Source organism: Oncorhynchus masou, chromosome 11 (assembly GCF_036934945.1).
Source record: "Oncorhynchus masou masou isolate Uvic2021 chromosome 11, UVic_Omas_1.1, whole genome shotgun sequence".
Lineage (NCBI taxonomy): Eukaryota > Metazoa > Chordata > Actinopteri > Salmoniformes > Salmonidae > Oncorhynchus > Oncorhynchus masou.
In genome coordinates, this window is record NC_088222.1 from 37,724,252 (window position 1) to 37,740,857 (window position 16,606).

At 42.5% G+C, this 16,606-nt stretch overlaps 1 protein-coding gene across 2 annotated transcripts; it reads right to left on the reverse strand.

Annotated features, from left to right (window-relative positions):
• Positions 1–1,368: 1,368 nt before the first annotated feature.
• LOC135548629 (arginine--tRNA ligase, cytoplasmic-like) lies at positions 1,369–16,424 on the reverse strand. 2 transcript variants are annotated; one of them, XM_064978433.1, is made up of 15 exons: positions 16,268–16,424; positions 14,447–14,581; positions 13,944–14,132; positions 13,568–13,676; positions 13,061–13,161; positions 12,035–12,156; positions 9,465–9,585; positions 9,087–9,216; positions 8,287–8,391; positions 7,869–8,047; positions 7,259–7,368; positions 6,372–6,477; positions 4,643–4,815; positions 3,393–3,640; positions 1,369–1,634 (listed from the first exon to the last, which is right to left on the reverse strand). In XM_064978433.1, exons 1-15 carry the CDS (start codon positions 16,310–16,312, stop codon positions 1,525–1,527), a joined length of 1,983 nt encoding a protein of 660 aa, XP_064834505.1. In that variant the 5' UTR covers positions 16,313–16,424; the 3' UTR covers positions 1,369–1,524. The 2 variants fall into 2 exon arrangements, with proteins under 2 accessions (XP_064834505.1, XP_064834506.1); XM_064978434.1 differs by lacking the exon at positions 16,268–16,424 and adding an exon at positions 15,732–16,129.
• Positions 16,425–16,606: the final 182 nt, after the last annotated feature.

The window sequence follows — 16,606 nt, forward strand, 5'->3', positions numbered from 1 at the left end:
CATGGATCTAATAGGTGAGCAACCACATGCTGTGGTACACTCAGTAAAGCCCTGGCAAGGGGCAAAAGTCTTCACACAGAAATGGCTGAAGTGGAAAGCCATGGTGGACACCCTTTGCTCCAATGGACCAACTAAGTAAAGCCAGTTAAGTCACAAGCTGTGTGAAGTCACTGATGCACCTTGTTCATTGAACCTGCACAGAAAATATATAGTATTTAACTAACAAAGGAGCCCCTCCAACCATGACAGGATATTTGGCATTGAGACAAAGACAAACCGATTAGTCTTCTTGTTATTTCTTCTTCCCCTTGTTATCATGTGTAATTTAGAACTTAAGTCAAGTCTAATCAATATCTGGTCAGTCCACAGCTACCTGTGCAATGAGTAAATAATAAGCAATTGTCCATTTAGCTGGACAAATCAATTCCATTAATCACACAGCTGATTATCAGGATGGGACAAGCATTCATCATTACTGTGCATTTAACCTTGGCGTGCAGGTAAATAGCCAGGGTGAGGATCTTCTACCACTGTCACTTGGGAGAACAACTGTTGTCCCCAAGTCTCTCTGTTGCCGACTCACACTTTAAGGCAAACTGTGCCTAGCCAAGCCAAGCTGTACAGGGGCTGGACTTGGTACACATCCACCATAGTGGTGGATATATATATATATATATATTCAGTCAGGATGTTTGTATCAGACCTAAAGTAAGAATCATGCATTTCATTCTCTACTGAGGAAATTATGGAGGCTTTAATAAAACCGCAGATAAAATGTAATTGCATTAATACAATTCAAATGAATTTGAAAATCATTGCAATTTCAAAAATATATATAAAATGGGAGCAATAATTGCCTATTGATATGAAAATGGATTGAAACGTCTCCAATATGGTTAAAACACTGATTCAATCTTTTTCAGGACAGGAAGGTGTACTGCACTTGGCTGTCCTCAAAGTGACCAATATCACAGGTGCATGGGTTACAAATATGTATATGGGGTTCAAGTCAGATGACAGATGGGGTAGCTGGACTAAGATGACAGAAAACCTTCCCACTGTTAGACAAAATAATATGCTCTATTTAACCGTCCACACTGCAAGAAAGGATACATGGTAAGCTACTTATGCTTCCTTCCTTCACGACCGACCGCCGTCTTTCATCTGAAATACTGTATTATTTGGCCGGGTCAGAATCGGCCCAGATTTACTGCATTAAACAAAAGTCAATGTCTAATACATACATTTCGAATCCCCTGTGCAATAATTGAGCTGTAGCCTAAGTCAGTATTGGTGTTTTGGCAGCCTCTCCAGACATTCCTCAATCTCTTGGTAGGTATTCTGACATTTAAATGGAGAATGATGAGCAGGGTGCCAGATCCTTTTTATTTTTTTACAAGCAGTAATTTTTATTTTATTCGGTATACAGTAAGATCCCAGGTGACGTTAATGAGTTGAAGAGGCTCTTTTTTTCTGTCGTCCGAGGAGATGGGAGGATGGCATTGTAATGTCACTGTGATGAGGTCACATCCTGGAGACAGGGTTGATGCCCAGGATGTCGAAGCCTTTGGCCATGATGGCGGCAGTGGCATCACACAGGAGCATCCTCCACATGTTGACCTTTACCACCTCACCTGTCGAGAGAGAGACAGAGACAGCGAGAGAGATGGGTCAACACATAGATCGGAGGTCATTTCAATACAATAAAATGACATCCCAATAATAGAGCAGTCACTAAATCAATGTTGACGATTCAACGATCAATGGGACAATCAGGAGATCCAATAGAAATTAAGCCAGAGGGAGGGCAAATTAAACAGACGAGTCATTATAGGACATGGATATTGATGTAATTGACAAACAATACCACTTCCCCTTCATTTACACGAACAAATCATCTGTTATTGTCATATTAGAGTCATTCAAGCACTTGGTAATGTCCATGCCATTGTCATCCAATGATATACATCCCAGTCAGCTCCTTTAAAACCAGTTTAGCAAAGGATGAAAAAAGCAAAGAGAGGGTGTTATTGAGAACCATCCATAGGCTACTACATTTGTATGGTTAAAACTCGATTTGGCCTTCATTGTTACTAAGGGTGGAAAACAAGCTGACATTCAGAATGTAATTCTTTAGAGTCGAGACATTGGGCGAGGTGTTAAACTGGCATGGATTTTTTTTTATTAAAGATCGTCATATTATGGATCATTTAGATATTTGATTTAGAATTTTAGTAACGCTTTAGGTATAAAAAAATAAAATACAATTTTTTACATATATATACATACATACATATATATATACATACATATATATATATACAAATGCTTTGATAAAATGTTGACCTTTACTACTAAAGCCCATAGAAACGCATTGAATAACATTCATAAATGGGAAAAAAGGTACAGTCAAAGAATAAATCATAAGAAACAAGGTTGAAGTGTCAGTCCTAAAATAAATATATATATACACACACACACATATATTTTATCTTTATTTAACTAGGTCAGTTAAGAACATTCTTATTTTCAATGACGGCCTGGAAACAGTGGGTTAACTGCCTTGTTCAGGCATACACACACACACAGTAGCATTCCAGGTGAAGCTGGTTGAGAGTCTTCACTATTATTCTAGAATGTAGAAAACAGTAAAAATAAAGAAAAACCCTGGAATGAGTCGGACGGTCCAAACTTTGCCTGGAACTGTACATAAAATATAATATCAGATATATATTTAACCCATGTTTTGGGGTAGGCACCTTCTTACTTCCATTAGTTTTTTTAAATACGGTACCGGTTACCTTCAGACGAGTGCCGTGACACTTGTGGGGTCGTGAGAACACGATCGTGTTCGTGAGAGTCTCCCCTTTCCATAGAGTTCCATAGTGTAGTGTGTGTCAATCAACTCTAGGGGGTTTATGTGCTATTATTCACACTCAATTTGGTTGCGAGGAGGTCTAACTTGGGCGCTAACTCCTGAGCAGAACGTTAAGCTAACACTCTGTTGTATGCTAAACCCTGGGTAAATAGGACTTAACATTAGCGACGCGGACCACCGTAGGGTAAATGCTTACAAATGCGAGTAGATGGGATAACAACGTCACTTGCTCTCTGACACCTCTGACTGGTGTGGTTTGTGATTGTCCCTCACAATGGGAGATTTAGGATTATTTGAGGCCAGCCGAAGTCTGGGGCTGTGCACGAAAGCAACTACCGAATGGCAAAGCCAAGAAAAATCACAAGATTTTAAGAGTACTCCTAAAATGGATATGCATCCCCACCATTTAGTATGGACCATTGGATGGATAGATGTATAGATGAATGGAGACAGATCAACTAATAGAAAGACGGACACTTTCTCAGCCTCCATCACCCCAGTGTCTCTGCCCTACCTGTCTGGCGGTCCTTCTCGATACAGTAACAGCTGTCGTAGAACTCTGTGAAGGTCGTGGCCAGCTCATACAGGTAGTCACACAGCGTGTGGAGCAGCAGGTCATCCAGGATCTTCTGCAGGATCTCAGGGAAGCGCAGGAGACACTTGCCCAACTTCCACTCCTTGTCGTGCTCCAAGAGCACCTCCGTGGTCTCTGCTGCTTTACGGAGCGTTGCCTCGTCGATGTTAGCCAACCGGGCTATGGACCTGCAGACACAGGAGGGGAAGTAGGATATAAATGGCAGACCAGTTCCATTTTATAAATCTACCTATATTGTGATTACATTGTAACTAGGCAGGTTATCACATGATTAGAGCAACACGTGTTAGATGGGACTACAATTGAGTTGAAAATCCCTGGTGATGCTGCAGATCCAGATAGATTATGCTCCAGCGAACTGAACTCTCTTGGACAGATGAAATTGCGAGAATCTGTCAAGGCTCACATAGAATTACGTGGCTACGAGCAGCAGTAGTTCCTGGTTTAGGGTTTGAATCATTTGGACGAATCAGGATGCGGCGAAGGCAGTGCTTAAACTGGCACAGTGACTTTCAAGGTTGTGTGAGGATGATAAACGGTTTCCACAGCCACAAAGTCAAAATTGTCAAATTACCATAAACATTTATGAACACCAACATTCCCTTTTTGGCCATGATAAACAGGGGTGAAATTAGCAGAAGGGAGGGGTTTGGCCCAGAGTTTCCGTTTGCGAGGGAGGAGACTGCGCTTCCTTCCTTTGCACAAAGATAATCACAGTTGCATTTCCCCCCCAGTAGTAAAACAGGAAATGATAAACTTACGTGAGATCATTTTACTTCTGGGTAACCGAGTTTAGTTGGAGCATGAGGCCGGCTATCAAAAGAGACTATATCTGATCCTGACAGTGAACCAAATGATCCCAGAACAATGCCATTGTGTTCTTTTCTACAACCGCAGATCCACAAGATGAGCAGCATCCGCGGTTTCAAACCCAATGCTCAAACAAGCGTGTGTAACCCCAGTTCCCCTCCACAGCAGGAGCCACCGCCACCTGTGAGTGCACTATTGACTTAGTCTGTTACCATCGACCACCCTGAACAAGACGGCTTTTCCCCTCTCCACTCATGTACAGATAAATGGAGAAAGATTGGGGGCGTGGCCACTATGGGTTAATACCACCAGGGGACTGTAAGGGTAGGGGGTGAGAGTAGTTCCCAGGGATGGCTCACCTGATGCGGGTGAAGGCATAGAGGAGGTAGGCGGCCGTGTTGCCCCGGTCATCCAGCATCTTGTCGAAGGAGAACACGTAGTCGTTGACGCGGTTGTGAGACAGGTCGGCATACTTGATGCAGCCGAACGCCACCGAGCGCTGGGCCTTGGTCAGATCCTCCGTGCTCAGAACCTGGGGCACACAGACATCTTATGATCAGAGTTACAGCCAATCAGCATGTGTTCAGTCACTTGGTATCGGAGATGGGTCACAACTTATTTCTGTGTGTCACAAGATATCTGGGACAAGTTGAAATACTGTACTGCTATGAGTTGGACCTGGCATTCTGACATCCATGTCGAGTCAAATACCATGTTATGTATGGACAGGCTCACAAGTACCGAGAGAGAGTGGATTTGTGTTCTTTAGCATTTGTATGTATAGGATTTGTGTGCTTGAGTGTTTTGAGCAGGGCGGGTTTATTCTAATGAGGTTGGGACAAACAAATCAAATTTTATTTGTCACATGCGCCGAATACAACAATGCAGACCTTACTGTGAAATGCTTACTTATAAGCCCTTAACCAACAATGCAGTTTGAATAAAATAGAGTTAAGAAAATATTTACAAAATAAACTAAGGTAAAAAATGAACAGAAATGAGGCTGTACACAAGGGGTTCCCACACCCAGTCAATGTGTGGGGGGTACAGGTTAGTCAAGGTCATTTGTACATGAAGGTAGGAGTAAAGTGACGATGCATTGATAATAAACAGTGAGTAGCAGCAATGTAAAAACAAGGGGGGGGGGGGGGGGTTCAGGATGCTCTCGATGGTGCAGCTATAGAACTTTTTGATGATCAAAGGATCCATGCCAAATCTTTTCAGTCCCCTGAGGGGGGAAAAGGCTTTGCCGTGACCTCTTCACAACATTCTTGGTCATCCGGAACAGCTGGTTCTCTCATGCATGCTTCATGTGGCAGAATTGGGCGTGTGGCCAGCTCTATGGTGCCAACGATGCTACGTAGGGGCCTGGAGAGAAACGGGCTGAGGGTGGTACGCTTACTGCACTAACAAAATAAAAAGATCTCAGAATAGATCTGAGTTGGCTCCCTCAGCCGGCATTTGCTTAATTGATTACGCCCTAGGGAACAGCGCAATTATACGCCCACTAACTTTTCCGCATAATTTAATGCAGCGTGTGTAACTTTCGATATCCTTGACAATTATAGGCTTAGCAAAAACACATCAGCCAAACCATACTTCATAGGACCTCTTCTTTCTTCATAGAAACAAACACAAGTAATAGGATCAGAAAAGAAGAGGCGGGCTGCGATTTGCAGGCAGACAGCTATGCCAGGTGGAAGCAGTATGCGTTTCTGTATCCCAAAAGCCTTTAGAACACAAAGATTAAAGAGAGAGGCATCGTTCACAGTGCTGTGTTCAACGCAGGAGACAATCTGCAAGAGCAGTTGCTGTTTGTTCTCGGTTTAAAACTCAAAATGGACTCACTGTTGTGCTTCAGTAAAGACTTCACACAGCCAGGCTAGTTTCACACTCATTAGTAAAATGACTGTTCAGGCTGTAGTAATGACGTTTTCTACACTCTCCTGTCAGTGTTTGGGTGGGTGCGGCGCACTTTCGTCCCAGCCAAGTACTATCAATTATCACACGCGATTTGGCCCTGGGAAGAGTTGAAGAGTTTATGGCTATTCAGTAATGTTGGAAAGACAGGCAGCATCCATTCTTCACCTTGTCCCTGTCCTTCTCCTTGAGTTTTTCCATGGACCTCTTCAGGCCTTCATCCAGCAGATCCATCAGCCTCACCGTGTCCCCGGAGCGAGTCTTAAACTTCTTTCTGTGGACAAACAAACAAAGACAACACTCAGGCCCTGTTCAAATCCACCTCAAAAACACATCCTTCCTTCCTTCACCACGAATCTAATATAAGTACTGTTCCACTTACATGGCTTTATCCAATCATGTTCAATTAATGAACTCATGTTAAATTAGTGATCATGAGAAAGGAAATGTGCTTTTCCACTTTCCCGTATTGGACTGTAACCAGCGTTTGACAGTGCTTCAGCTTCCTCCCAGCCTACAGTAAAGTACCAGGTGCTAACCACCACTTAGTTGGCTCCTCTCACCTCCCCTACAGCCTCTTACAACCAACACAACACATTCTCTGCCTGTGTTTGATGTTTTATTAATGCACTAGGTGACATTATCTGCTCGGTAACGGTACTCCGAGTAGCCATACACAACAAGACGATGCGCGACCAATGGGCCAATAGAGCAAATAATGGACAAATAAAAGCTAAGTGTGCTAATTCAATAGGCTACTGAGGCTACAAGTGGGAGGGTATTCTCTTGGACGGCCCAGTACAGTAAACTGAGCTATGAACACTAAATTAGGCATGTGTCTGTGATTGTTGGGAGTATGCCAATCTGGGTCGCATTCATTAGGCACCAAATGGAAGAAAATGTACTGAAACAGGAGGGGCACCCTGGACTTGCCCAATAAGAATCACTCATTTTTGTTTTCTGTTGAAACTCTTTTAAAACTGTTTTATTGTTGTGTGCCCTAATGAATAGGATCCTGGAAAAAAAAATGACTGAAATAATTTGTAGGTACTCACTTGTCCTCGCCCAGCACCACTCCGAAACCAGCGTGCTCCACTCGTGTCACATTGGGGTCGTACCAGCCAATCATCTGAGCCGCTGCAAACACTACCTGGAAGTGGGTGCCCTGTTGTGAAGAAAAAAAACCCAGACATGCACATAATAAACTACAGTCACACTCACACAAAAAAAATATAATTGGAACACCAGTTGAATGTTTCAACAGAGTTTGACAGGCTATTAGTGATTTTGCATGTACGATCCATTCCAGTAGAAACTTCAACAGCATAAAAATGACAGTGAACACTCAGACAAGGCAATGCTTGTGGTCGTGAACTACAGTGAGTGGGCAGCACTCTGAAGTCCCCTACTCATACCTGTCCTTGACAGTCTTCTCACAGAGAAACCAAGACACAGACAGCTGACCCCAAGTGGATTACATTTTCAGCAGGTGATACCGTTGGTGTTAAAGCTAGGACTTCAGTGGCACATCAGTGGTAGCATGGTCCCAAATTTGTTGGTCACAAATGCTGTCCTCGTCAAAGCCAAACATGTATCGCATGACAATGAGTAGGCATGATATCACAAACAGACTGGCACTCAGACTTCCCTCCACACCCTTCTCACCTGGCCGCTGTCCGTCACGTAGATGATGATGCCTGCCTTCTCGTCAAAGAGCCGGTGGCGCAGGGCGGCCAGGTCTGATGTGTCGTAGGTGTAGCCACCATCAGACTTCACCACCGTCAGGGGGATCTGCTGGCCCGGGGCAAACACTATCTTACGGCCCTCATCCATCTCCACCAGGCCTGGAGGGAGGAAGGGAGGGAAAGAGAGCGAGTGAGTGAGTAAAAAATGAGTGCGAGTATTGCTGAGACAACAGTGCCCCCTTCTGGTCACATAGGCCAACTACAGAAAACTGCATAGTACAGCAACCAACCTGAGCCGAAGAGTACACAATGTCCTCCTACGCAATACGAATAAGCTGAAAATCAACTGAATGACAACGTAAAGCTATCTTTGTTTTGACTGATTCAAACTGAATGACCTTTGGCCTCAAACTCTTTGACCACGGCGGTCATCTTCTCCTGGTAGAAGGACTCTCCTCTCTCGATGATCTGGATGTCCAGACAGTTGTAGATCTTCTGGAATTCTATAAGAGACAAAGACAAGAGTTGGAGGGTAAAACTCTGTTAGAGTACAGTAGCAACACCAGGGGAATATCAGTACTAAACACACTGCATGTCTTTGGATGAGACTCGAGGAAATGAAGTCACTCATTCAGTGGGGGGAAAAAAAGAGAAAAGGATGGAGCAACCTAATTGCCCTTCCTCAGCTGGGTCTCCGTGGGGACTGATGGCTGATAAAGGCATTGCAAACATATTGTCTCTCTCTATCTTCCTCTCTATCACGTCAAGGTTTAAATCCTTCCAGAGATCGCACACAGTACGGAGAGCTGTGACCTGTCAGAGGTCCGATGCCTCACGCCTGCCATGACCTTTATCACACACACAAATTAAACAAAACTGACAATACAGCAGTCACCTAGTGTGAAGAACCTCATCACCCCATGTGAACCTCCCATTTTGAAGATTTGAAAAACTCCATGACGCTGATAAACATTAAACAGTCCAATATGGCCAATGCCACATCTTCATCTGTGTGTCTGATTGTGACCTTTCATTCAAAGCTAAACTACTGCAGCCTATATCTTTATTTTTGTGATTTTACTTGTGCTAAATAATGTTATCTTTGACTCTTCACAGTACTTGGCATAAGGTCCAACTACCCCTAGATCAAAGCCTTTATAATACATTTGGACTTTCCTCATCCATTCATCGCACCCACCATTCCTGGAAACGTCACAGATGAGGTTCCATCCTTTGATGAAAGCTGGGTCTTTGCTCTGCAGCTTAACCACACACTGGTAGGCCCTCTTCTTAAAGTCGTCCTCCTCGTCAAAACGCTTCTTAGACTCCTGGGACACACAGACAGGGAGGAATCACTCATATCAGCAGGGGAGAAAATAGGTAACATATCTGATGACAACTAGTGAGGAACAGAACGTATTGTATGTCTAGGATAGTCTACACAACTCAAACGCTGGCCAGAAGAGAGGACATGCCATGTCTGAGACCATACCTTTGTCCTTTTCTGGTTTTAAATCCACCACCTCCATCTAGTGGGCAACTTTATAGAAAAAGCAGCTGTTTTGGGTGGACTCACTTTGTAGAAGGCCTGCAGGTCTCCAATAGGAGGGGATACGGTCAGGTAGTTTGGGAACTTGTCTTGCAGGTGAGCGATGAGCATCCCAAACTGGGTGCCCCAGTCCCCTACGTGATTCAGCCTGGGGTACAAAACACAAATAAATGAAGTGATGACATGGTAAACAAACACACACACACCAAAAAGCATATACTGCAGGGCAGGATGTCACATAAATAAACTAGCATACAGTGTAATATAGGGGTGGCTCTGGCTCAGTTGGCATTAATTTGGCCCAGTCATGGTATATTAGTGACTGGCATTTGCTACAGCTGTTTAATAATGTACCATAAATACTATACACACATTCATAGGTTTTTGTTTAGGTACTGTTTTATTACCATTTATTTGACCATGTACTTTAAGTAAACACCTGGTCATTTCTGTACCATAAAGTAAAGTGTTACCAGTACACTTCAAAAAGATAAACTGGTCATGTCTGTACCATAAAGTAAAGTGTTACCAGTACACTTCAAAAAGATAAACTGGTCATGTCTGTACCATAAAGTGTTACCAGTACACTTCAGAAAGATAAACTGGTAATGTCTGTACCATAAAGTAAAGTGTTACCAGTACACTTCAAAAAGATAAACTGGTCATGTCTGTACCATAAAGTGTTACCAGTACACTTCAAAAAGATAAACTGGTCATGTCTGTACCATAAAGTGTTACCATGACACTTCAGAAAGATAAACTGGTCATGTCTGTACCATAAAGTGTTACCAGTACACTTCAGAAAGATAAACTGGTCATGTCTGTACCATAAAGTGTTACCAGTACACTTCAGAAAGATAAACTGGTCATGTCTGTACCATAAAGTGTTACCAGTACACTTCAGAAAGATAAACTGGTCATGTCTGTACCATAAAGTAAAGTGTTACCAGTACACTTCAGAAAGATAAACTGGTCATGTCTGTACCATAAAGTGTTACCAGTACACTTCAAAAAGATAAACTGGTCATGTCTGTACCATAAAGTGTTACCAGTACACTTCAGAAAGATAAACTGGTCATGTCTGTACCATAAAGTGTTACCAGTACACTTCAGAAAGATAAACTGGTCATGTCTGTACCATAAAGTGTTACCAGTACACTTCAGAAAGATAAACTGGTCATGTCTGTACCATAAAGTAAAGTGTTACCATGACACTTCAAAAAGATAAACTGGTCATGTCTGTACCATAAAGTGTTACCAGTACACTTCAAAAAGATAAACTGGTCATGTCTGTACCATAAAGTGTTACCAGTACACTTCAGAAAGATAAACTGGTCATGTCTGTACCATAAAGTGTTACCAGTACACTTCAGAAAGATAAACTGGTCATGTCTGTACCATAAAGTGTTACCAGTACACTTCAGAAAGATAAACTGGTCATGTCTGTACCATAAAGTAAAGTGTTACCATGACACTTCAAAAAGATAAACTGGTCATGTCTGTACCATAAAGTGTTACCAGTACACTTCAAAAAGATAAACTGGTCATGTCTGTACCATAAAGTGTTACCATGACACTTCAGAAAGATAAACTGGTCATGTCTGTACCATAAAGTGTTACCAGTACACTTCAGAAAGATAAACTGGTCATGTCTGTACCATAAAGTGTTACCAGTACACTTCAGAAAGATAAACTGGTCATGTCTGTACCATAAAGTGTTACCAGTACACTTCAGAAAGATAAACTGGTCATGTCTGTACCATAAAGTAAAGTGTTACCAGTACACTTCAGAAAGATAAACTGGTCATGTCTGTACCATAAAGTAAAGTGTTACCAGTACACTTCAGAAAGATAAACTGGTCATGTCTGTACCATAAAGTAAAGTGTTACCAGTACACTTCAGAAAGATAAACTGGTAATGTCTGTACCATAAAGTAAAGTGTTACCAGTACACTTCAAAAAGATAAACTGGTCATGTCTGTACCATAAAGTGTTACCAGTACACTTCAAAAAGATAAACTGGTAATGTCTGTACCATAAAGTAAAGTGTTACCAGTACACTTCAGAAAGATAAACTGGTAATGTCTGTATCATAAAGTGTTACCAGTACACTTCAAAAAGATAAACTGGTAATGTCTGTACCATAAAGTAAAGTGTTACCAGTACACTTCAGAAAGATAAACTGGTCATGTCTGTACCATAAAGTAAAGTGTTACCAGTACACTTCAAAAAGATAAACTGGTAATGTCTGTACCATAAAGTGTTACCAGTACACTTCAGAAAGATAAACTGGTCATGCCTGTACCATAAAGTGTTACCAGTACACTTCAGAAAGATAAACTGGTAATGTCTGTACCATAAAATAAAGTGTTACCAGTACACTTCAAAAAGATAAACTGGTCATGTCTGTATCATAAAGTGTTACCAGTACACTTCAGAAAGATAAACTGGTCATGTCTGTACCATAAAGTGTTACCAGTACACTTCAGAAAGATAAACTGGTCATGTCTGTACCATAAAGTAAAGTGTTACCAGTACACTTCAGAAAGATAAACTGAAGTTGTATTTATACGTCATATTCTGACTGACGTACTGACCTCAAGACGTCGTAGCCCAGGAACTCAAAGAGACGACACATGCTGTCCCCAATGATTGTGGAGCGCAGGTGACCTACGTGCATCTCCTTGGCGATGTTAGGAGATGAAAAGTCCACAACCACCTAGAAAACCCAAACACACAGAAGATTCATCCCCACATTTAAAAAGGGAAAAGGGCAACGGGTGGGTCTGTAAAAGCAGGATGTTCGCCCACCTTCTTCTTGCTCTCTAAGGGAGGAGGTTGGGTCTGTAAAAGCAGGATGCTCGCCTACCTTCTTCTTGCTCTCTAAGGGAGGAGGTTGGGTCTTTAAAAGCAGGATGCTCGCCTACCTTCTTCTTGCTCTCTAAGGGAGGAGGTTGGGTCTGTAAAAGCAGGATGCTCGCCTACCTTCTTCTTGCTCTCTAAGGGAGGAGGTTGGGTCTGTAAAAGCAGGATGCTCGCCTACCTTCTTCTTGCTCTCTAAGGGAGGAGGTTGGGTCTGTAAAAGCAGGATGTTCGCCTACCTTCTTCTTGCTCTCTAAGGGAGGAGGTTGGGTCTGTAAAAGCAGGATGTTCGCCTACCTTCTTCTTGCTCTCTAAGGGAGGAGGTTGGGTCTGTAAAAGCAGGATGTTTGCCTACCTTCTTCTTGCTCTCTAAGGGAGGAGGTTGGGTCTGTAAAAGCAGGATGTTCGCCTACCTTCTTCTTGCTCTCTAAGGGAGGAGGTTGGGTCTGTAAAAGCAGGATGTTCGCCTACCTTCTTCTTGCTCTCTAAGGGAGGAGGTTGGGTCTGTAAAAGCAGGATGTTCGCCTACCTTCTTCTTGCTCTCTAAGGGAGGAGGTTGGGTCTGTAAAAGCAGGATGTTCGCCTACCTTCTTCTTGCTCTCTAAGGGAGGAGGTTGGGTCTGTAAAAGCAGGATGTTCGCCTACCTTCTTCTTGCTCTCTAAGGGAGGAGGTTGGGTCTGTAAAAGCAGGATGTTCGCCTACCTTCTTCATGCTCTCTAAGGGAGGAGGTTGGGTCTGTAAAAGCAGGATGTTTGCCTACCTTCTTCTTGCTCTCTAAGGGAGGAGGTTGGACACCGTTGAGTAGCAGGTTGGTCAGCAGTTTGGACACAAACGATCTCTTAAGGTGAACATTGATGAACCCTGAGGGTACAAAAAGCAATGTAACAGCCCTCAGTTCATTGAGCACATGACTATAATCATTTAAATCTAGAATCCTTAGTTTCTGCCTACATTTTTGGACTTTGAAATTAATTATATATACCCATTGATTCTTGAAGAATATAACTTATAAATGCCTCATGAGCTCAAACTGTAATACCCCTACAGAACCCAAAATAAGCTTGCTTTGCTCCATTGTCCGTAAACTATGTAAATGTGAACAAACACGGTATATAGCCTTATAACATGGTTAAAACGATATCATGGATGGTCATCTATAGCTCAGACTATGAATTTCAGAGTGGTCACATTTCTCCAGGTCCATCCCTCAGCTTTGTGTTTGTTTCAACTAAGGACTCTATCTTAAATATTGTATGCGGGCAAAAACCTGGTCCGGCTATTTCTGTCTTCTCAATGAGCTCATTGTCAGGAATGTTCTGCTGAATATTCTCAGCGATCTGCCTGGGGTTCACTTTCAGGCCCTTTGATTTCATCATCTGAAACACAAGTCCAAAACAATTTACACTCCCATTTCATTCACCACCTAACAGCTCAAATGAAAGTTGAGCTGTTGATATTTAGGCTATATGCTAAACTAGACTGAAAGAAAGAGTTAGAGAGAGAGATCAGTGGGGGAGAGATCAGAGGGACAGCAAGACAACACAAACACATATCAAAGCAGGTAAGAAATTAAGAGCGAGTGTAAAAGAGATTCAGAGAAAAGAAGAGTCAGAGAATAAGATCCATCAGTGTTCTAGGCCCACCTGGGCCATGGCCATAGCGCTGTTACACTGGTAGTCCCCAAACTTGGCCTGCTGGTTGGGGGTGACGGCCAGGGGAGGGTTCTCCAGGTCGGGACAGGCCTCCCGGATGGCCTCCCCAAAGATCTCCTGCAGGCGCTGGTTGATGTTCATCATGGTTTTACTACACTGGCTCCTCTCCTCCTGCAGACTCTGGATAGAGAAAATAGACAGAGCGCACTACAATACAATGTATAGAGGACAACCTATAAAGGCAACCCAGAATCTCTCCTCCCCTCCCACAGGATCTTTGGGGCAGAGCATAGAGAGACAGCCCTTCAGTAGAACTTATAGAGCAACTCAGCCTCTGTCTCACCCTCTCTTCTGACCGGTAATGAAAGAGGACATAACAGGTGAAACTAAGCATTTAGTCACCTCCCGTGAGCATGAAAAAGAATGATATCTCAATCCCATAACATTAATGTAGCTAGAGCGGCGTGTGAAAATTCCTACTCGGGATCACTCACCCTTTTGAGGACATTGAGGCGGTATTTGAGCTTGGAATTCTCCTCTCTCAGCCCATCCAGGTGCGAGGACAAACCCAGGCACTGTGGGTTCTTCAGGCTCTCGAGCTCTGCAGTCAGGGAATGGATCTCCAGCTCCTAGACAGAGAAAGGGTTCACTGTCAACAAAATGTCCTGCCTCTACGAAAACATTGGTTGAGGTACAATGTGCTAAGTGTATGACAATATACAGGCCTTTGACTCATAAACTAAGGCTTAGGTACTGATATCAGCACAGATTGAGGAAATCAGATGTCACGCCCGTCAGAACAAAATTGAAACCATCAGCTAGCTAAGTTAGCAAATAATTGTCTATTACAGAATGTTGATTTAATATGATTATTATCAGTAAATAGATTGGAAGGGCCGCACACTGCATCTTCCTTCGTCATCAACATCAAAGGTGTTTTCAAGACAACTGGGAACTTTATATATAAGAAAAACTAGGTCAAATCATGACCTCAGTGATCTTCAGGTTGAAAATTGGAGCTCTAGAAAGATGCCCGACTTTCCGACTTTCAATTCCGAGTTGGATGACCGTTCAAAACTATTTTTCCCATTCAGATCTTGATTTTTTCCGGAGTTCCCAGTTGTTCTGAATGCGGCATGAGTGACAGCTGACTTACCTGTTACCTGTCCATTGGTGTAAAAGTACTACTATTTATATATTTGACCATTTTTACTTTACTACATTCCTAATGAAAATAATGTACTTTTTACTCCATACATTTTCCCTGACACACTCAAATGTACTCGTTACATTTTGAATGCTTATCAAGACAGAAAAATGGTTCAATTTACACACTTATCAAGAAAACACTTTTGTAATTATAAACTGTGTGGTTTGATCCCTGAATGCTGATTAACTGAGAGCCGTGGTATATCAGACCTTATAGCAGTGTATGAGAAAACATGTATTTTTACTGCGCTAACTACGTTGGTAACCAGTTTATAATTGTAATAAGGCACCTCGGGGGATGTACCTACCCAGGCATTCTGCGTAAGAACAGCCCTTAGCCGTGGTATATTGGCCATATACCACACTCCTCCAGCCTTATTGCTTAAATAATGTCTGTGTGTTGGAGTGTGCCCCTGCCTATCCGTACATTTTTTTAAACGTGAAATCTGGTTTGCTTATTATAAGGAAATTGAAATTACTAATAGCTTTAGTTTTCGATGCTTAAGTATATTTTAACAATTACATTTACTTTTGATACTTAACAAGTTCAGTATATTTAAAACCACTTACTTTTTCTCAAGTAACTAACTGCCGAGTGGTGCAGCGGTCTATGGCATTGAATCTCAGTGCTAGAGGCGTCACTACAGACATCCTGGTTCGAATCCAGCCTGTATCACAACCGGCAGTGATTGGGAGTCCCATAGGACGGCGCACGTCCGGGTTTGGCCGGTGTAGGCAGTCATTCTAAACAAGCATTTATTCTTAACTGACTTGCCTAGTTAAATAAAATAAAAAGAATTGAGTCGTTCTCTGTTAAAGGTATATTTACTTTTAGAATGACAATTGGGTCATTTTTTCACACGCACAGAGAGCGAGACTGGCTGGCTAGAATACAACAAAGATAAAACGTGAATTCGGGCTAAAGTGTTATAGCAGATTTCAAGCAGCTAGCAAGCTGCTGCAACGTTTAGCTAGTTACAAGCAGAACTACAAGTTGGCTTGCCACACATTACGTCAGCAACTAGCCCACATGTCCACGTTAGCGGAGCTACACTTGCTTAATTTCATTGCAAACCAAGAGGTATACGTAAAGTATCAGAGCTGACCTGCTGTTGAATTCGGGACGTGTAACCAGCCACAGCGTCTCCCATTTTCAGTAAAGTATATCACAGTAAATTAGCGTTTGCTTCTGTTGCTAAATTACTTTCTTTTGAATGCGAGTTGAACCCGGCTTAGATGAGGAAGAGGCATTGAAGTTAAATGTCGGATATTCCATTTACCGCCCTCGTGTGGTGTACCCAATGTACTACCACAGACGAATAGGTAGGTACTTCAGTCAGGCTATAACGTTATGCTTGAACTTTCAAAACATAGCAACAGTGTTACATTTTATTACTACTTATTGCCGTTTGTTTTTTGTCAAAGCGTTTGTCAAAATTCAGTGC

What these genes read in the sequence shown, in the direction of transcription:
- LOC135548629 (XM_064978433.1), bottom strand. Translation starts at nt 16,312, where the DNA reads ATGGGAGACGCTGTGGCTGGTTACACGTCCCGAATTCAACAGCAG. An exon ending in CAAAGAGTTTGAGGCCAAAG is followed by an intron (nt 8,048 to 8,286) that starts GTCATTCAGTTT and finishes TCCTCCCTCCAG; the next exon opens with GCCTGGTGGAGATGGATGAG. An exon ending in GTGGTGCTGGGCGAGGACAA is followed by an intron (nt 6,478 to 7,258) that starts GTGAGTACCTAC and finishes GTTTGTCCACAG; the next exon opens with AAAGAAGTTTAAGACTCGCT.